This window comes from Lygodium microphyllum, chromosome 5 (genome assembly GCF_053477565.2).
Source record: "Lygodium microphyllum isolate KBCC chromosome 5, Lygodium_microphyllum_v1.1.10, whole genome shotgun sequence".
Taxonomy (NCBI): domain Eukaryota; kingdom Viridiplantae; phylum Streptophyta; class Polypodiopsida; order Schizaeales; family Lygodiaceae; genus Lygodium; species Lygodium microphyllum.
This window is the reverse complement of record NC_141139.1, coordinates 77,701,953-77,723,523: the sequence shown is the minus strand read 5'-3', so window position 1 is coordinate 77,723,523 and position 21,571 is coordinate 77,701,953. Positions and strand designations below refer to the sequence as shown.

General features: G+C 44.2%; 1 protein-coding gene across 1 annotated transcript in view; it reads left to right on the top strand.

The window, feature by feature from the left end:
* The window catches only part of LOC148036020 (Galactose oxidase/kelch repeat superfamily protein), a 148,477-nt gene extending 128,784 nt beyond the window's left edge, over positions 1-19,693 (top strand). The window contains exons 19-20 of the mRNA XM_087678035.1: positions 18,948-19,016; positions 19,106-19,693. Of these exons, the coding sequence (XP_087534161.1) occupies positions 18,948-19,016; positions 19,106-19,213 (177 nt within the window). The 3' untranslated portion in view covers positions 19,214-19,693. The remainder of the gene's footprint in view (positions 1-18,947; positions 19,017-19,105) is intronic.
* The last annotated feature ends 1,878 nt before the right edge of the window (positions 19,694-21,571 follow it).

Here is a 21,571-nt window from a genome sequence, read left to right as displayed (position 1 = left end):
GTGTTTTATGATCGCGCTGTGATACTCTTCTTCACTGGTCGAATCCCGCTGCTTTCCCGTATTCGCCAGTGGCTGCACAGTCTGCTACAAGGGGAATGTGTTGAAGAGATTTTTGTTGGGTCCCAAGGTTTTTTTTTTAGGTCCTGTTGAAATCGGAGACGCACCGTGCTGCTCTCCTGTCTAAACTGCCTTTGTTTTTTGATCGCCGGTTGGTTCATGTGGTTCCATGGCGCCCAATGGTAGATTTTCAGCGTCTGCTGCAACGTGAATGCCCTGTGTGGGTAGAAGTGGAAAATTGTTCGGCTGTTTATTGGCCACTATTGAAGGATGCTATGGCCGCTGCGGGCACTGTTCTGGTCCCTCCCAGTCTCAGGGCTGTGAATCGCAACCGCTTGTGTATGTTATGGGACACTGCAAGAAAAAGGCCTGCTTGGTTACGCCTCAATTGCTCTGGCATGCATCCGTTACACTTTCGTTTGAAATGGGGCAATTTTGCAGGACATTGCTTTTCCTGTGGACAGTTGGGGCATTTTATGGCCGAATGCCCGGAACAGCAACACATTTCAGATGTTGGCCATGTTGCGTCGCCCATGGAAGATATGGTGTGTGATGCTCCGTCGCTGGATACTATCCACCAGCCCCAAGTTCTCGCCAAAGGTAAACAACAGGTTTCGGGTTTGGATTCCCGTGCCACTGATTGGGTTGAAGTACGTGCAAAAAAAGGCAACAGGGTTGTTGCTGGCATGGAGAATACTGTGCCTACTACCTCACAAGATTCCATGCGTACATATATGCGCAGGAAGGAAATGTTGTCTTTCGAGCGCTCTGCTCCTGCTATAGTTTCCTTTGCCCCCCGTCCTCAGCGCGCCAGGAAAATGTATTCGGATCGTCCAAAGGGTCCCCCTGCTAAGCTGGCTTTTGATACCAGAGGCAACATCATTACCCTGTGGGACCGTCGTTATCCCCGTTTCAACCCCAAGCCAACAGATATGCCGTCTACTTCCAAATCTGGTCCTCAGAACTCTTTTGCGGTGTTGGCGGATTTCTTGGACGAGGGAGTCCTGGACATTCTCGCTGACAAAGTCAAATCGAGGCAAGCTGTGCCTCGTACCTGATTTTGTTTTGAATACACATGAAAATAGCCACGTGGAATGTGCGAGGAATTTGTTCTCGACACAAGCAACATGCCATGTGGACTGTATTGTATGAGAATCAGTGGGATGTCCTGTGCGCTGTTGAGCACAAGAGTCACAGTGAAGCCGGAAAAGTTGTGGATTGCCATGGCTTTCGTTTGTTTTATGCAAGGACACAGGCCATGCATTATTCGGGTGTGCTCATGATTGTACATGTCCAATATCAGCCTGTTCTTATTAAAAATGATGTTCATGGCCGCTTTTTGGTGATTGAAATTTTATTCGAAGGGGAAATCTTATGGTTACTTGGCCTCTATGCTCCGAATGATTCGTTATCTCGTCGGGAGCTTTGGCAAACTTTGCAGACCTCCTTGTCACTTGGCAGACGGGGCTTCTTCATGGGGGATTTCAATATGTGTGTTGATTCTTCCCAGTCCACATCGGAGCATTCGGTAATGGATGCGCCGGAAAGTCGTATGTGGCATGAGTTGGCTCTTGCTATTCTTAAGCAGGATCTTTGGTCCTGGCTGCACCTGTCTTCTACAGGGTTTACTTTCCATTCTGCCCAGTATGCAACATGGTCACGATTGGACCGTATATATATCATGCAGAATGATGATTTTCTTCCCGAGATGCTCGAAATAAAAGTGTTGCAGCAATATGCCTTGTCGGACCATTTCCCTCTGCAGCTCGAGCTGCTTGCACAACCCATTGCACATTTCAAGCAATTTCTGGAGAGACTCCCTTTGCATTTCAACTCGTCTTACTTGAAGCATGCAATCTTTCAGGGCTATATGCAGCAATTGATTGACAGATTCTTCTTGGACTTCTCCTCTCAGGGCATTGCGTCATTTGAAAGATTGCTCTCTAATGTGCAGCGGGTTGCTCGGCAGTATGGGATCTATCATGCCTCTCTTTGTCGGCGGCGTCGCCAGGCAGCAGAGGACCTGCTGGTTTTGGTTCGTTCTCTGCTGGTGGACACTTCGGATGATGCATTTCTGCTCGCACTGGCCATGCGGCTGGCTGATCTTATTAAAGAATTCCAGTTGAAATCATATCAGCAGGCCAAACTGCAACATCTGACGGAGACTTTGCAAGATAGTGCATGTCAGACCCATAAGTTCTTTCGAGCTCTCCACGCCTCTCCTGTTAGAGAGAATATGACTAGACTCGAGGATGCTGAAGGCCACCTTATCCTGGATCGGCAAACTATTGTGCATATGTGCAGGAATTATTTCCGTGACCTTCTCGGTTCCACTTCTCCACCTTCAGCCCAAATTAATCAGGCCCGTTCGGTTTTTTTATGACCTGGTCCGCAATCAGCTTCCGCAGGACATGCAAGCTACTATGGAGTCAGATATTTGTGAGGCAGAGGTTATGGACGTCTTGTTACACTTGCCCAAGGATAAAAGTCCGGGTTGGGATGGTCTCACCAATGAGTTCTTTGAAGCTTTTGCTACCCAACTGGCGAAACCATTGCAGGCTTTGTTTCAGCAGGTGTGGGAAACGGGGATCATGCCTTCCTCATGGAAAGAAGGACTTATTAAACTGCTTCCAAAAGTTCCTTCGCCATCTAAGTTGACATAGTGGCGCCCAATTTCTTTGATGGGTTCAATGTACAAAATCTTTTCCAAAGTAATGGCGAATCGGCTCCATAAGCATCTCCCTGCCATTGTGCACCCTCTACAATATGGTTTCATTAAGGGCCGAAATATTCTGCACAATGTATTGAATGCTCAACTGGCAATTGATTATGCAAGGCATTCTAATCAGGAGGTAGTACTGATTCAACTGGACCTGGAAAAGGCTTTTGACTATCTGGACTGGTCTTTCGTTGGTGAACTTATGTCTGCTATGGGCTTTGGTGCTCGGATGTCTCGTCTAATCTACACCATTAGCAATGCAGCGTCTTCGCGAGTCATGCTGAACGGAGGTGTTACTGAGCCATTTGTCCTTGCCCGCTCTGTCAGACAAGGGTACCCTTTGAGCCCTCTATTCTTTGCCCTTGCGATACATCCAGTTCTTTCGATGTTATCTCATATGGCAGCCTCTTCTCAGTTGGCCGGAGTGTCGCTTCCTACAGGACAGCACTTCATTAGCCAATCCCTGGCGGATGATAGTTTTATGATTTTGCGTGCGGACAAGGATAACCTTCGAAAAGCATTGGATGTTTGGGGTCTCTTTGGTCAGGTGTCCGGTCTTCGTATCAATGTGCTCAAATCAGCCATTCTCAGCTGCACGGAGTCGGATTTGCAGTCTTTGGACTGGCAGGGTCTGGTTGTTCCTCGTGGCTCCATTGTCAGGCACCTTGGGTACCCTTTGGGTGTTGATGTTCCCCCAAAGCAGCTTCTGCAGTGGATTTCTCAGAAAATGGTGGATAAGTTTATGTATTGGAAGTCTCAAGCCTGGCCCTTCCATGTTCGCCTCAAAGTAGCCCAGACAATTATGTTGCCAATGCTCACATATTTCTTGCCATTGTTGCCTTGGATTGCTACGACTCTGAATGCTCTTACTCAGTCTATTCGTTTCATGCTATGGAAGAAGGACTCATTGCATGCAGGTATTTCCTGGATCTCTTGGTCGCATGCGTGCACCTTCAAACGCATGGGTGGCGGAGCTATTTTAGATGCCCAAACTCACATGCAGGCACTCCGTTGGTCTCTTTTCCGTGCCATGTGCTCGGATCATCATCCATGGGTCGATATAGCCCGTTATTTCCTTGAGGGCCATGGCCTTCTGCATGGCAATACCCAAATCCAGAGTTCTTGGTGGCATGTTCTTAATGCTGATTTGCGGTTCTCCAGTTCTTCTTGGTCGCTGCTTACTCATTTGGTATGTTCTTGGAAACAGGTCCTCCAAAAGGCTCAGTGGCATCCAACGGAGGATCGCTTAGCTACTAACTCTTTTCAATTGGAATTGCTGACAGTCTCGCGTTTACTTTCATGGGAAGGTAAACATGAGCTTAGACCACAATTCAACCGGATGGCACGTTTGGGCTTGTCTTCAGTTGCGGATGCCACCCTTGCCAGTCGCAATGTGCTTATATCGTTTCGTACAGCTAGGAGGCTTTTCAGGATCCCTCGTGGATATAGGCCTTTATGGGAACAGCTTTTGAGGGTGCTCCAGAGCCAACAGCCCTTTCCTGCCCTTGCTTCGGATCATCCTTGGCAGGATTGGGACCTACAAGGCCGGCTGACTTTAAGCAAAGCTTCTGCTAACCAAGTGTATCATCTTCTGATTAAAGATCATCAATGGCTAGTTACTAAAGCGAATGCTTTATGGGGATTGCGTAAATCCCGGTCATGATGGAGGGCGACTGTGATGGAGGGCTGGTTGAACAAGACACCCTTCAAATATAAAGTCTTTCTTTGGAGAGTGATGATTGGTGGTCTTCCGCTTGCTTCAGCTCTTTCCAAGCGACGAATCTCCAATGGCAACTGTTTCTTTTGCACCACTAGTGTGGAATCCGCCCGCCACCGATTTATTTCTTGCCCCATCGCTAAGAAAGTCTGGTTATTTTTGTCGGCTGTTTGGCAAGGGGTGGTTGGTTTCACCGTGTGTCCCTTTGATTGGGTTTTCGGGCAGCCCAAATACCCCACTCCGGCACAACCACATATGAAGCTCATGTATCATTTTCTTCGATATTGGGGCTGTTGGCATAACTGGACCATGCGGAATGCTTTTCTTTTTGACTCCGCCGATAATGTTCAGCGGCATATTGCGAGGCTTAAGGGCCTCTTGTATTGGCAGTTAGATCTTCTCCAGCATTCTGATTTGCTCTCTAGGGAGGACTTACGTCCCTGGCATATGGCAATTTCCTCTGCGTCTTTGCCATGACGTTGCAACTTGTAGTACTTAGAACCTCTTCACATGATGGCTTAGATTGTCGTCATGTATCTTGTAATCAAGTAATCTTGCACTTTTTTCGTAATTAATACAATTACCTTTTACGAGAGAGAGAGAGAGAGAGAGAGAGAGAGAGAGAGAGAGAGAGAGAGAGAGAGAGAGAGAGAGAGAGAGAGAGAGAGAGAGAGAGAGCACGTTGTCGGACCAAGGCACCGTGGGTCCTTGCTTCTATGCGCTCGTCTAGCTCATTTTAATCTGCTCGTGCCCTGCCTTGCCTACGAACAACCTTCGCCTTGTATTGAGTGTCCTTCTTTCCTATGCTGCCCTGCTCTGTGACAGTCTAAGAGAGAGAGAGAAAGAGCGTGAAGGCCACTTCAGACAGCCTGCTTAATAGCGAACTGTCAGTTCGTAGTTCCAAGTCCTGTGCAGAGAGCCTGCAGCACATCTTGAGGGTTTTGCACAGAGTGAGAGAGAGAAATGAAATGAAATAAAATGATATATTAACGTCTACAAAAGGCCAAAGTGACCTATGAGACCATGAGTTACAATCATGTGTATAATGGTACAACTGTTTGTGCAAAATATGTAGCCAAAGCAAAATAAGAAAGGAAACTAACTATGACTGTATAAAACATAGAGCTCTATCTAGTAACAATGAGCTCCAAATGGTACAATCTCATGTGGGTATGGAGGGCCTAGCTCTATCTCGAGCAATAATCTCTTGTATCTGCCTATGAAGGTGTCGTGGGTGTCTGTGTCGTCGAGGCCTAGGACGTCTCAATCGGCTAAGCTGAATGGCTCGATCCATCAGAACTCCTTGTCTGTGTGTGGACTGTGGCGGTGAGAGAGGCTCTCGTGTGGACTGTGGCTGTAACTATATTGAAGTCTTTTGAGTCTCCTTTGCAAAGAAGTCTATGAGCTGCCTCTGTGAAGGGCCTCGGTGTCCTAGAGCAGTTTTACTCCTGAGGCGCATGTCACGAAGCCGTCGTATCTCAAGAGGAAAGAGGCCAAGGCATCGCTGATTGGTAAAATCCATGACTCTGGATAGTGATCCAAATCCGTCTCTAAAGAGACAGTGGAAACGACCACGGACCTCATAATACGCTGGGCAACAGTAGATATAATGCTCCTTTGTCTTTGGCTCTAATTGGCATATTTGACATATGCGCTTCTCTGGTGGGATGGATCGATATCTGCGAGTCTCAATCTCTAGCTAATGTGAGGAGGTGCACAACTGGCCAATAGTATATTTGATCCCATGGGAAAGGTGGGTGTCCATGTATCTTGGACGAACATCATCTGTAGTATGAAGGAAATGCTCTCGGTAGAAAGCCATCTTTGTTCCTAGCTCCTGCCCTGGCATCAACCATGTCCGCCTCATATCCAACCGGGTAAGATCCATCTTGATGATCTTGCGAATCTCTAATCTGGTCAGATCAAGAGATGGTGCATCAAGGGAGTACTGGAAGGGGGTAACTTGTCCATGCTAAAGCCATGCAGCTCAAACCAGGCCGACATCTGTGCATACCAACATGAAGTATCACCCTCTCTGGCAAGCTGCTTGGAGGACTTAAGGGCCAACCGTGCATATCTGTGTCTCGGTAAGTCCCATAGGCTATGTATATATGCGATCGATCGGGTGAGGGCCTCTACCACAATCGGTGTAGTTGCTAGCTCGGCTCTGATGATCTCATGTGGCATTGAGGCCTTATATCTGATCATCCTGGATATCATGGGCACTAGGGGTTTCTCCATTGACCTCCATCCATCCCGTCATAAGTGCGCCCTGATCTGCTACGACAGTCAAGACTGGTCCCCCATATTCGTACTCCATAAAGTAGTAGTGGATGTGACTAGTGTATCGAAGAGCCATAGCTTGGTGCGGGGTTCTTGGAATTACACCTGTGAGCACATCCTCTCCAAACCACCTAGTACTGTGTATCTGCGAGTTAGTCTAGTGTATGTTGCCTCTTGCATAGAAAAGGTGGGCCCTGCGAATAAGACTCCCAGGTATGTATAAGAATCCACATACTCCAGCTCCTCAGATCCATATGTGAATTTAGGTGCTGATCTCCTGACTCACTGTGGTGTAGTATTAAATACCATCACCTTGGTTTTACCAAGGTTCACTGAAAGCCCACTGTGCAAAGTATAGGAGTGTAATGCATCCAAGTGTCTCTGTAGACCCTAGAGAGTCAGCTATCAATACAATGTCATCTGCATACAATAGGAGAGGTATCCAAGTGCTAGCTAGTGAAGCTCCTCTATCTCCTTCTTGTGAAATATAATCAGCAATCCCATCAATGTAGTCAAAGGCTTTGTTGAAGTCTACAAAGCAACGGTAGGTCCGTCGGGCATGGGCCCTTCCCTCAATGATCGCTCTGAGTGTGAGGATGTGATCCAATGTGAAGAAGCCTCTCCTAAAGCTAGCCTGTCCGTGTGCTCTAAGACCCCACATATGTGCCCACTTGCTTAACTCATGCTCAAGGACGGAAGCATATAACTTGGCAAGCATGATAGTCTGATAGTTACTGGGTAGAGTACGGTCCCCTAACTTGAGGAAAGGCACAATAGTGTTCGTGCTCCAACTTTTTGGTAGGCCTTCACACATGGCTCTCTTAAATATGTAAGCTAGGAATCCTGCCAACCAAATCTCTAGCATGGATCAAGTGCTCGGCTACCAATCCATCATGATCTTGTGCCTTTCCTTTGCTAAGTCTGTCAATGGCCTCTCAGACCCTACTTTCTGTAAAGAAAGTGGTGGTCTCTAGACAAGGCTCAAGTGGGTTAGGAAGAGGTGGTTGACCCTCCACAGTATAAAGACTAGTTGCATATTCCTCCCATACAACGGTGGACGTAATAGGTGTGGTCGAGCAATGCTCTCTGAAAAACCTCCAAGCCTCTCTAGAGTGCTGGCTCAAGAATAACTGATATAGGTCTTGCTCTATGTGTGGGCCAAGAATGTTCTCTTCTTCCATCGTGTGAGGCATCTAAAGAGTATCTGTGCTTGTCTGTGGGTAGTGGACCCCAACGCTATCTCTCTCTATAGCCGTGCTCTGGTCTCACGGTACTCATGATCATACCAGTTGTTCTGAGGTGTCGCCTCGATGGAGGCTCTTTGTGTGGGTCGTGAGTGTGGGAAGACTACACCTGTAGCGATGTGTAGGGCCTCATTGTTTTGTTGAGTCAGCTCTTGTAATGGAACGTCAAGGTCTGCATCATGTAACAATCTAAGGATCTCCGCCTCATATATATCCTCTGTCTCTGTGGAAAAGAGGTATCTTGGCTGTTGGTGACTTCCATGATGGGTCTGCGTGTCAGTGAATTGGAGGTTGATGGTGAATGATAGGTAGGCATGATCCATTGCAACTTCGAGAAGGCGTGGGGATACTGAGAGGTCTTGGATGTGAGATATTAGCATCGGTGGGGCAAGAACATAGTCTACTATGTTGGCACCGTGTCAGTGAGGATAACATGTGAAGGTGCCTAATAGGGGGTATCTAGCCCTGCCATTGAGAATGGCCAACCTGTGTGGTGTGCCCATCTCCACAAGGTATCTCCCATATTTGATGACTTCCCCCATATTTTGAGATGTCCTCTCCAGCTGTAGCTCTGACACATCCTTCTCCTGTAGCATCTCCTCAGATGCATCAAAGAAAGACACCTGATGGGAGGTTGTCCTGGCATTAAAGTCTCCTAGTAAGATAACCTCTCCCTCCTTCGAGAACTCCCAAATATCCTCATCCAAAGCCACATATGGTGATTGCCCCTTGGGTGGAGCGTATCGGGACGACATAGGGAGGAAATAGCATATGGCAACATACAAAGTGCGTTCCTCACCACGCACTCTCACCCACATGTATCTGGTTTGCTCATCTCTGTGGACTACCTAGATCATTTGTTGTAGCTCCTCCCTGAATAACACTGCCACTCCTCCCGACCCGCGATTACTGTGGTCTATGCGTGTCTCCTTCCTGCAAGCTCACTCCCACCTATAGCTTGTCACCTGTGGAAGTGTCGTATGTGGTCCCTGATGCCTCTTTGAGTAGAACGCTATATCTCTCCCTCTGAATGTCTCCTCAAAATTTCCCACATCCAATCGGAGGGCTCCATTGGAGTTCCAAACTGCCACTGTAAGGCTGGTCCCATAGGTCTCACACCGTCATTTGTGGCGCCTCTCCATGACTACCACTCTCCCTCCTCTGTACAAGGTGAGTTTGCCCTCCTCCATGGCTGCCTTAATTTTTGACATGCACTCCCTCACGTGGGCTAGTTCGGTTGGTGTGAGATCGTCACCCAAAAACACACCGGTCCCCTTCAATGTATGGTGTTGCGCTAGGAAGTCTCTTCTAGCCTCCATGGTGGGGAAGCGGAGAATGAGTGCATGATCTTTTGAGCTCTCCCCTTCTGTGCTTTTCTTGCCCACTCTCCAAGCGGAGAAATGCGTGGCTTTCTTAATATTCATTAACGTGTATAGCACCTTGGTGTCCTCATCTACTTTTTCATGCATCTTCAGCCCCGTCACCAGAACATGGAGTGCTCTCATTTTCCTTTTTTGTTCCTCCTCCAATGTGTCATTGATTATGGTTATTGTAGGTGCGTGTGCTAGGTGTTTTCCCTTTGCAATTTGAATCCATTGCTCCGTCTCCTCTACTTGCTGTTGGGTTTTCTTGAGCATCTCTATCCAAGAAAGAGCCTCCTTCGTCATTTCCTCTTTTTTTTGGAGTTGTTGTACTTCCCCTTTGATGCGGGTGAGCTCCTTGGTTATGTCAGGTTGAATTTCTCCTTCCTCTAGCTTGGGGCTGAGGTGAATGTCAGTCAGTAGCTGCCTAAGTGATTGAATCTCCCCATCTTGGGCTTCTATCTTCAATTCCAGCTTTTCAATCTTATCGTTCAGTTGCTTGTTCACTATGCTCAGTCCGTTGTCATACTCCTTGACTTTGTTAATGGCATTGGTAATCATCTGCTCTATCTGGACCTTCTCCATTTTGCGGGTGAACTCCGTCTTTTTGTGTTGGGCCTGCGGGGGAGCTCGATTCAGAGTTCAAAATAGAGGATAACCATTTCAGTGTATGTGAGAAACAACCATTTCATGATAGGTTTATTGTCTGCAACAGGAGGGACTGTGGGACTAGGAGATGGCAGCAAGGAACTGGGGGCTGCAGAGGTGGTGGGTGGGGGGCTGATGGATGGCAGGAGAGGCTTGCGTTAGGTGGCACAGATAAAGGAGGCGACGAAAGGCTGAGGTGGTGCAGGTGACGAGGGGTTGCGGGATGGCCAGGGATCTAATGGCGGGGCCGACGGGTAGGAGTTGGCTAGCAGGCACTGTCGGTAGAATGGGATCACGTCTTGACGTGGAGTTGTTGGACGAAAACGACCTGTCCTATCGCATGTGTCCAGTTGACGTGGCCTGAGAGAGAGAGAGAGAGAGAGAGAGAGAGAGAGAGAGAGAGAGAGAGAGAGAGAGAGAGAGAGAGAGAGAGAGAGAGAGAGAGAGAGAGACTTTTGGGATTGGAATCTGCTTCTTCTGCAATGGCAAATTTGCAGGAATCTAATGGTATCGATATGGCCTTTCTTAATTAGCAGATCGGGCAGGGGAATGACAAAGATTTGGCTAACTCTCGGATGGTGATTTGTTGGTTGATGAACCCGGGCCGTTGCTGGATAGTGAAGAGATGGGCAAACGTCGTAGGATGTCGGTTGAAGAAGCGGCCCTTCGGCCCGAATTTGCCTCAGCCTGAGATTCATGTTTCGTGTCTGCAACCTAATGGGTCTTTATAGTTCATGCTGGCCACTGCCAATCACCTTATGTCGGATTATGTTCACTGTAATGAGGATAAAGCTAACAGATTACCGGATGGGGATCAAGTAGTTGCAATCATGGGAACCGATCTGGTTCTAGAACAGATAGCTGCTTTCCATGAGAGGGCAGCCATATTTTATTTTACTAGGACTCCTTTGATCACCATAATTCGTGCTTGGCTGCAATCTATGCTTGTCAGTTTTGAACAGTGCCCAGATGATGCTTTAGGGCGTATGCAGGTTCGCCTGGTTGAAGAGTTTTATGATGGCCTGAAGGGGTTCTTTGAGGTTCTTTTTCGTTCTGTGGAAGTACGAGCTCTTGTTATGCAACATATTTCTTTGTTTATGGATGGGCAGCTAGTTCATGTGGTCCCGTGGAGGCCCATGGCAGAATTTTAGGACATGCTGTGACAGGCATGTCCTATTTGGGTAGAGGTGGTGGATTTTCTTGCACATATTTGGAGACTCCTCCCTATGGTACTGAGAACCCTTGGTGAGGTTTTGGTGGAACCTCAGCTAGCTTCCCGCAATAGGATCAGGGCATGTATGCTGTGGGATACATGCAAACCTCGCTTGACAAAAATTCGTTTTGAAGTTCGAGGCTTACAAACGTGGGTGTATGAGTTGAAATGGGGTACTTTTGCAGGACACTGTTTCAGATGCGGCCAGTTGGGCCATTTTGTTTTGGAACGCGACAAAAATACGGAGGTAGTGCAAGGCCCTATGGATCAAGATATGGAAATGACCACCCTTAGCAGATGATTCAGCAAACAGTACTTGATCCAGAGCTACTTCCCCAACAAGGTCGTGAGAGGAAGGCAAGAAGAATGATTCTCACGAGGGTGGGGAGTGTCCTTCGATTGTGGTTGGGCGGAATGTGTCTCCTTGGGAGGATTCTTGGGTTATTGTGGTTCGTCATAATGCTAGGCAAGATTCTTGATTGAATGTTCCCCATCCTTCGCCGCCCCCAATCACTCAAACCTTCCAACAGAGAGGTAAGGGGTTTTATATGAAACCTTAATCTTTGCATACTTTGGCAGTGGAAGATAGAAGGACTTCTGATTCAGCCTTGCAATTCGATGCTCGTGGAAGGCTTGTGTCTCCTCAGGACGTTTTTTGCTCCTAGCAACTGCAGTTTCCTTTCTGAGTTTCGATTGTAGGTTTGCAAAAGGCAGATCTTGTAGATGTTATACGTACTGAAATGGAGAGATTACAGGCTACCAAGGCTATTGATGTAAAAGGGAAACGGAAAGTGATGGTTCAGTAGTTTTTCTTATTTTCTGATTGATCATGAAACTTGCTTTATGGAATGTGAAAGGTATTTGTTCGGGCAACAAGCAGTATCGGTTGTGGAAAATTGTGCCTATCGAAAATTGGGATGTTTTTTGTGCTGTGGAGCACAAACAACATTCTTTGGCTAGATCTTATGTGTATAAGGATTATGCGGTCTTTTTTAGTGGTCGGGCTCCACATAAATTGGGAGTTATGTTGGCTGTCAAATCCTCCCTGCAACCAACATTGGTTTCTCAAGATACGTGCGGCTAATTTCTGATCCTGGAAATATGTTATGAGGGGGAGGTTTTGTGGATTGTAGGTGTGTATGCTCCTTCTAATGCAAGGGATCGTCGTCAGCTCTGGGATGTCCTGCATTGCCTTGCCTTGGCTCGTCAAGGGTTTGTTATGGGTGATTTTAATGCCTGTGTTTTTGCAGATCAGGCGACCTCTCCGCATTTGGTTATGGATAGTCTTGAGCGACAGGCTTGGGATGCTCTTGCAGCGGCATCTTTGAAACAGGACATGTGGTCCTGGTTGTATCCATCACAAGCCGGATATACTTATCGCTCTTTTCAACATCCAAATACTTGGACCAGACTGGATACGATCTACTTCTACCAAAGTGACTCCTTTCTTCCCGTAGTCATTGATATGTGGGTGGAAAGACAACATGTTCTGTTAGATCATTACCCTTTGGTCCTGGAAATGAGCCACATACCTGTTCATGCATTCAAGGCTCTCCTTGCCCATTTGCCTCTTCGGTTTAATCAATCTTTTTTGTAGCAAAATCAGTTTTTGGAAGGTGTTCAGCAACCGATAGCTTCTTTTAGCTTGAAGGCTCTATCTAGAGGGATGGAAGCATGTGCGGTTTTTAGGGATAATGCACAAGCGTTATCTCGAGAATATGGTATTCAGCATGCTTCCTCATTTCGAGCTGAATTGCAACATGCTCAAGCTTTATTAGCTCATTCCTTGTCTCTGTGTCAGACTGAGGATTCCGATGATGACTTGCTCACTTGCATTGAATGGTTGAAAGGCAGGGTCCAATCTCTTTAGGAAGAGGAATATGCAAAATACAAACTATTAGCCAAAGCCGAAGCTTTAAATGATAACAATTGTCAAACTCATCAATTTTTTGCTTGTCTGCATTAGAAATATGCCCAAGAAAATATTGTGCACTTAAAGGATGGGCAAGGTGATATGGTGACTGATCTTGCCTCCATTATTCGGATGACTGTTGACTTTTATAGGGTCTTGTTGGGTCTGCAAGAGATTCTTTCAGATGTTGTTCTCTTTGCTCGAATATACATTTGTGACCTGGTTAGTAATCAGGTCAAACTAGAGTGGGTGAATTTAATGGAGGCCAATATTTCTGAAGAGGAAGTAGAAGAAGTGCTGTCTCACTTGCCTCGAAGGAAAAGTCCAGGTTGGAATGGGCTTCCTAATGAGCTGTTTTCAGCCCATGTGCAACTGCTTAAGGACTCACTAACTCCATTGTGTCAGCAGGTGTGGAACTCTGGTATGATGCCTTCAGATTGGAAGATTGCAGTCATTAGGTTGTTGCCCCAGGTTCCCTCTCCAACCTCTTTCAAACAATGGAGACCCATTTCAGTCATGGGATCGTTATATAAAATCTTCTCCAAGATTATTACCAACTTATTGCAGAAAGTATTTTTGCACCTTATTCATCCACGTCAATACGGTTTCATTAAAGGTCCGAATATAATGCACAACATTTTGAATGTTCAGTTGGGAATCGATTATACCAAAGCTTCTAGCCAACAGGTTGTTATGCTTCAACTGGATATTGAGAAGGCATTTGATCATGTTAGTTGGTCATTTTTGCGGCAATTAATGTCTACAATGGGTTTTGGGCCTCGTATGATTTCTCTAGTTGATACCATCAGTGAGGGTGCTGTGGCCTATATTGCTCTTAATGGAGGGATTACGGAGGAAATTGCCTTATCTCAGTCTCTTCGGTAAGGCTGTCCAGTCAGCCCCTTGCTGTTTGCTTTGGTAACTCACTCGATGCTCTCATTATTGGATAAGTTGGCAGCTCAAGGTGAGATAGTTGGCTTATCTCTTCCTGGCGGTGATCAATTGGTGGGCCAATCTTGGGCAAATGATTCTTTTATGTTCCTCAAGGAGGATCATATTAATGTCAATTGGGCAATGGTGGCTTGGAACCTTTTTGCTTTGGCATCGGGTCTTCACATTAATACTCAGAAATCCATCCTTCTCTCTTGTACGCAGAATGATTTGCAAGCCTTGGGATGGAATGGAATTGTGATTCCAAGGGGCAATATAACTAGACACTTGGGATATCCTATTGGTGTGGAGGTTGCTCCTCGTGCCTTGTTGGATTGGATGGCATCCCGAATTCATGACAAGTTCATGTACTGGAAATTTGGCCTTTACATGTTAGGCTAAAAGTGGCTCAATGCATTATGATTAATATGATTTCATTCTTTCTGCCATTGCTGCCCTAGACTAAGAAGTCCCTTTTGGATTTGGTCCAGCCTATCAGATTTATGCTGTGGAAAAAGAAAGGCAATTGTTTGGGGCAAGTATGGATCTCCTGGTAGCATGTGACCACTCCGAAAAGGATGGGGGGTGCAGCTTTGTTGGATGTTAATTTGCATATGGCCGCGTTGAGGCTGTCCCTTTTGCATAGTCTATGTATTCAGTGTCATCCTTGGTCAGATATTGCCAAATTCTTCATAGAAAAGGTTGGCATCTCTCATGGAAGCACGGTTATGCTTCCCGATGGCATGCACTTAATTCTACGAGGCCTATAAAGGTCTCCCAGTTTTTTCTTCTTTCTCATTTAATTGCTCCCTGGCGGGAGATGCTTCGTTTTGCAATCTGGTGTTCTCCGGATATTCATAAGGAGGAAAATTCGTTGCAAGGAGAAATACTGGCTTCTTCAAGGTTGTTGGATTGGCAGCGAGACAAGTTTAATCGGATGGCTAGGTTAGGGTTAAAGATAGGCTATGATGGTGTTATTCTTGGGCAGCCCCGCCTTTGTTCTTTTAGGCGTATTCATCAATACTTTGGGGTGCCTTGTGGATATAGGGACATTTGGTTATTAATACAAGATTGTCTTGAGAGGTTCTCTTCTTTGCTTGCGTTACAACCCTTGCATCCATGGTGTGATTGGATGTTTGTGCTTCCTGATGACTTTCAGAAAAGGTCAGCTATTTAGATATATCATCAGATGGTGGAAGCTAAGAGATGGGTCATGGGGAAGGTTAATAAGTTTTGGCATCTCAAGGATAGCAAAAAGAAGTGGCGGGAAAGATTTATCCAGCTTTGGAAATCTAAGGTTCCGTATCAGGATAAAGTGTTCATGTGGAGGATGCTTATTGGGGGTCTTTCAATAGGAGAAGTGCTCCGTGCTCGAAAGATCTCTGCAGGGTGTTGTGTTTTTTGAACTACATGCGATGAGACATTGCTTCATCTCTTTGTCTCTTGCCCTATTGTGCGACAGATCTGGAATTTCATTTCTTGTGTGTGGTTCTCAATGACCCAACACCGCATACCAATTCGTTCATGGATTATGGGAAATATGTCCTCTTTGCCTTCAGATTGTTCTTGCCTATTTCATTTCCTTAGATGGACAGCCCTGTGGCATATATGGCGTACTCGCAATGCCTTTATTTTTGATTCAGTATCGGGCATCCATTGGCATGTGGCCTGTGTGCGTGGATTGGTGTTATGGAAAATCTCTTCTATGATGTCAGCTGACCTGGTCCTTCCAAATATTGCTGCTTCGTGGCTGGCGATTGTTTGCTCTACTCCAGCTGCTCCTGTGTGATTTATTAGAATTGGTCATGTAATAGGTTGTTTTGAGAGCCTGCATGCCTCATGTAAAATTCTAGAGAGAGAGTGTGAGAGTGACTGAGTATTCTGACTTGATGGTCTGATGTAATAGCATGTAAGAGATACAGAGAGAATGTTGACCTGATGGTTTGATGTAAATATTTAAGTAGATGTAACAGAAAGTAAGAGATAGAGAGAGAATGGTGACCTGATGGTTTGATGTAAATATTTACTACTTAATTCAATTATCTTCACGAAAAAAAGAAGAGAGAGAGAGGCTGGAGTTGCAATGAGGAGGCCATAGCAGCCCCTATAGAAGCAAGGAGTAGCAAGCGACATCGCTAGAGGTCCCAGGAGCAGCCAGCAATAGCAGTTTTGGGTTGATGACAGCTATCTTGGAGCTTCGAGATTGTAGACGGTAGTAGATTAGGCACTTCTGATTAGGACATCAGGAAATTTGAAGAGTTTCCTGTGATGAAATTTTGAATTTTCTCTCTATAGCACTATCTCCCTTGTTCTAGCCTAGTCTTAACATATCTCAGCAATTGTCAGCCATTAGAATTAGATTTCGGCCAAATTTGGTGGATAGTAGAGAGATTATTGTTGTAGACCCTAATTTACAGCATAATTAGGGTTTACAGTCAACTTGAGATCCGTGCCAAAAGATTGAAGGTTTAGTACATTGAAATTCACAGTTGGAATTGAAGCAAGTGCCAAGGATTTCAGAAGCCAGCCCATCCTAATTAGATTCAAGGCTAAATTTGACCCACCAATGGTCACTTAAAGGTCAATACCCAAGCAAACCAAGGTGTAAATTGGTTGGAAGGCTTGCTAGTCATTTGTGACAGCAAGGGGCTATTAGATAAGGAAGGAGATTGAAGGAATCTCAAGTGCATTTCATCCAATTCCATTTCAAGCTAAATAAATAATGCAAAGGGACACCAATTTTGGGGCCAACAAGCTGTCCATTGTCCAACATTAAATTGCGCATTTCTATTTAGGTTATTTAATTACTTGTTGTAATTATTGACTAGTCAAGTCATTACCACCCTCTTCAAGAAAGAAGGTTGGTTTCACAATACTTCTAAATATACACAAGTGAGCCTCAGTTGGCTTCATACTTAAAACACTTCATAAGAAGTCGTATCTTCTAAAACCTTGGTTGGAGATCGATTTAGAAGATACATGGCTGTTTGGACAACTTCAGCTGAAAATTTTACACTCAAGTTTTTAGTCTTCAACATACTATGGGCACTCTCACAAAGCGTTCTTTTTCTTCTTTTAGGAACACTATTTTGGTTGGGGGGTATTTTCTATTGTACGTTTATGATATGAATGTCCTGTTTCCTATAAAACTCATCAAATGCTTTAGAGTTGTATTTCCCTCCTCTACAGTCTTTAAAACTCATCAAATGTTTAAGAGGATAGTAGGGAGTCTAATTTACATGACTATCACAAGGCCAAACTTGAGTTCTGCCGTTGGCCTTGTCAGTCAATTTATGCAAATGCTTAGAAAGCCCCATTTGGATGCAATTAGATGCATATTGAGATATGTGAAGTTCACTATGCAAAATGGATTTTTTAATGAGATAGGTAAGGATATACAAGTATTTGGATATATAGATGCAAATTGGGCTGGTAACATGTTTGATAGAAGATCTACCAACAGATTCATGTTTTCCCTTGGTAGTGCAATTGCTACATGGAGTAACAAAAAACAACCTATAGTTGCTTTATTGAGTATAGAGGCTAAGTATAGAGGTGCTGCTATGGCAGCATGTGAGATAGTATGGTTGCAAAAGTTATTGGGTGATTTGGATGTGCAGGGAGAGTGAAAGCTTGACCGCTAAGATTGAAGTGGCGCTTAGAGATAGAGATGAGAATGCTTGCATATTTGGTGTGGAAGGATGGAGGGGAGGAGCACCTTTTAGGCTAGAGAAAAGTGTGGGAGAAGAGAGGGATCCAAGGTGGAAGAAGAGAGAACACTGTGGAAGAAAAGGGCACATGTTGAGATGTCTCTGCAAATGGATCTCTCCAGGCCCACTCCCCAAGGGCCACTATGGTTGCTGAAGTGGCCTCCTCGTGTATGCATGACCTAGAGAAGCCCAATCCCTAGCTCTACTTGCACACACACTGATCTACATGTATCTCGCTTCTACATTTCTATGCACCACATGGACCACATCTTGGAGCCCTTCTATGAACAGAACAGTTACATAGCCTAACTCCCTCGTCCCTCCAAGCCTATTGGGCTAAGGTTGATATGTACTTTTTTATCTCTATCCATGTACATTAGATAATCTGTCGCCCACGTACTAGTATGTCTCTATGTATATAGCAATGCTCAATTTCTTGAATGTGTCCTGAAAGTACTGCATCCAACCTCGAAGCTCCATTACAATTGCAAACTGTCATATGTAAGACACATTGTCATGCACACACACTTCGCAATGATCACTTGTCCATCATGATAAACAACTTACTTTCCCTCTTTCCTTGCCTCAAGGATGCATGGCATGTCCTCTCTCTTGTGTGCCAATAGGAGCAAGGTCCTCTTTTAAGAATATCATTTTCCCTTTTGAGTGCTTTCTTGTGTGTTATGAAGGCTTTCTTCTTATTTGTATCTGCAAATTTTAGAACTAGTATTTTCCAGAAAAGCGTCTTTCATTGAGTCTTTTGAACTCTGCTAATCGTTCTGTTGAAGCATTGCCATTCCATCATTCTTAGACAACCCTTCTAAGTCTGGGCACAAGGAATGCTACAGGCATAATTGGGTTGTTCGCAGAGACTAAAGTGAACAGTTTTCTTTAGCAGTCCAGTAAGCCTGGCTGTTTAGGGCCACGAATCAACACAACGAGTATGACGATTAAAGGGTTATTGTGAGCTAAACATGACTCTGGAGTCAAAAGAATAATCTTTTGTTTGCTTATTGGGTGGTGGAGACGGGTTCATTAAAGTGGAGAAGTGGGTAAATCTGCTACTGATTCATCATGTATACTTGTAATGCTAGATCTCTTCTCATAATGTTAACAATTTTGTGGGATCCCTGTGGAAACGGAATATTGTCAGGAACTCCGCAAGGATGGATTTGACCTCGCAGAAGGACGATACAGGGAGCTAAAGCCAGTGTTGGACGAGGTGAGTGAGTATCGTATGCATCTTGACTTGCTGTAAGGCGGAAGGACAAGTAGATTTCTTAAAGCATGGTTGTCCGGTTTTTCCAACAGCTTGCAAAACTGGAAACCGAGCAGAAGGCGGAAGAGGAGGAGGATGCTCGCACTCTGAAAGCCAAGAAGGCTAAAGAGAAAGCTCGGCAGTCAAGTGGGCGTGGATGAACTTTATCTGAAGTCTTGGAGGCAGATAGTCAAATGATGATAGAGTTGTGCATCCGCCTGGTAGAGATTCAAGTAGCCTAAACAGCTCAAGTGGCTCGTCCGAGTGTGTGTGAAGGAAGCCCCCCCTGAGTGGGCAGACATCCCAACTGCATGGAAGGGAGGGCGGCTTGTAAGGCTTTTGTCCACCATCCTTTGCAAAGGTGTTTGTTGGGCAATCTCAAAGGTTGCAAAACTATGGTTGTCCATCCTTGGTTGCAAATGCCTTTTTGTCTCTTTGGATTTTGATGATGCACCATCTATCTAAAAGAAAATTGCAATAGCATTTATGCATAGACTTTGATCCTTTTGACTCATGAAATGCACATGTATAAGGTCATGCCATTACAGTTATCATATTCCTTCATAAATGATTATTGCATTGGGTAGGATATCCGGTACTTATTAAATGTCTTTATAGCTTGATGCTTTTTCGTGCAAGCTTTTGATTCACTATAATATTGTCTTATTAGAATATGTGCCTTTATGGCTTTAAGAATCAAGTAATTGCCTTTATTACCAAAGTTTTAGCTAGTTTGATAAATCATATCTAGTCATATAACATATAGATAGAATACGCTGATGTATATATTAGTAATGTCTAGTGGATGGGAATACATTCTTTAATATTACCACAATTGTTTAGGGAGTAATGAATTCTCTTCCAATTGATTAGGAGCTAGTGTATATCATAAATAATTGGTTTCACATGGAAGCCTCAAGTGTTAATTAGAAATAACGTATGCTTTGGTATAGCAATTACAATCTGTAGGATTTATTAAGACTGCATCTTTTGGTCGATTGAGAGATCTAAATGACCATTGTGTAAATGAATTTGTGCAATAATTCACAAACTACATCAAGAAACAGTTGTTTTGCTCATTGCTCAATCTTTGAATGTTTATCATGAGTTGACCTACAAATTTGGTATTGTGAGTGTTGATGAGTTATGTTGGAGCTTCCTTAGCTTTTGTATTTTTAACTAGCTCTATTTGGCAAGCTTTACCTTAAACATTATTTTGAGCTTTGGTTGTACATGAGATTTGCTAGAACTTTTAATACTTCAAGGTCTATTTACAATACTTTAAAGATCATCTTGAGATTGTGTGTATCTTAGACCACACATGATGCTATAACACACACAAATCAATTTCGGCCCATACTGGAATCATTTTTGGAAGCTTTATTTGCGCAAGCAATTTTCATCTGCCATCTCAACTTTCTTATCTTATAGCGTAAACTTCTTATCAAGTGTTGCACTTTTTTTTAATGCATGTATTCTTCCATCCATATTTTGGGAGTTACCTAAAGTAGATTCTTGAATATAAGCCATAGTAGTGTCTTTGAAGGGAACTTTCAAAACCTTCCCTCATTTAAAAATAGGTGCAATGACTTTGTCTTCTTCCCAAAAAATTGTAAGGAATTTTGGTAGAGTTTTAGAACCCTTATACAATGTTCTCCCCATTTTAAGGTTTAAAGTCAAAAGTTGATTGAATTTCTAAATTAGCTAGTTACCTAGTGAGTGGTCAAGTGTTGAGATAGAGCAACACTCAAGAGATGGAATAATTGGAGCAAGTAAGCTAATGTTTTCATTTTCTATTAAAGGATGTGGGGTAATTCCACAATGGAAATCCTCTTCACAACCATTATAAATGCTTCTAGCCGCACAGAAACCTTGTTTCCTATTAGAGCATGTGTTGGGATTGTGTCAAATGAGTAAGAAAAGCATGTTAGCAATATCGTGCATGCTTCATAACAACTAATTTGAGACACGTTTGTCCACAACTAATTTAAGGCACATGCCTACCCACAATTCTTGAATAAGGCATAGCTTGCGAATGTCTCTATTTATGGAGTGGCTAGCTCTTATGTCTACTAACGCTTGTAGAATAAATATAATGAGAACCATCGAATTTTGCCAAATATGAGCTAATGGTATCTCATCTTTCTTTTTAAAGTATTTTGTTAGGGAGAAGACCATAAAGTTCTCACTCATATTTCAATGGTAGTACATCCTCTCCCTTTTCAAGTATGTTCTTAGAAATATGACAATTTCCATAGTTATTTGAGCATAGCCATATGTTGGGGGTTATTTGTTAACATAGTTAGTCTTTGTCTTATTATGCTTGCTATACAAGAGTACTAGGTCTTGGTCCATTTCTTTATTGTTCAACTTGTTGATTGAAATCACCTTTTTTATTTGACTTTCTCAAATTACATGCCTTCAAAGTCTTCCTCCACCTTGTCTTATCCAAGTTTATAAGCTTCTTAACATACTTGAAAGGGCTTGCTTGCCACCAGTAAAACAATATACGATAGTCA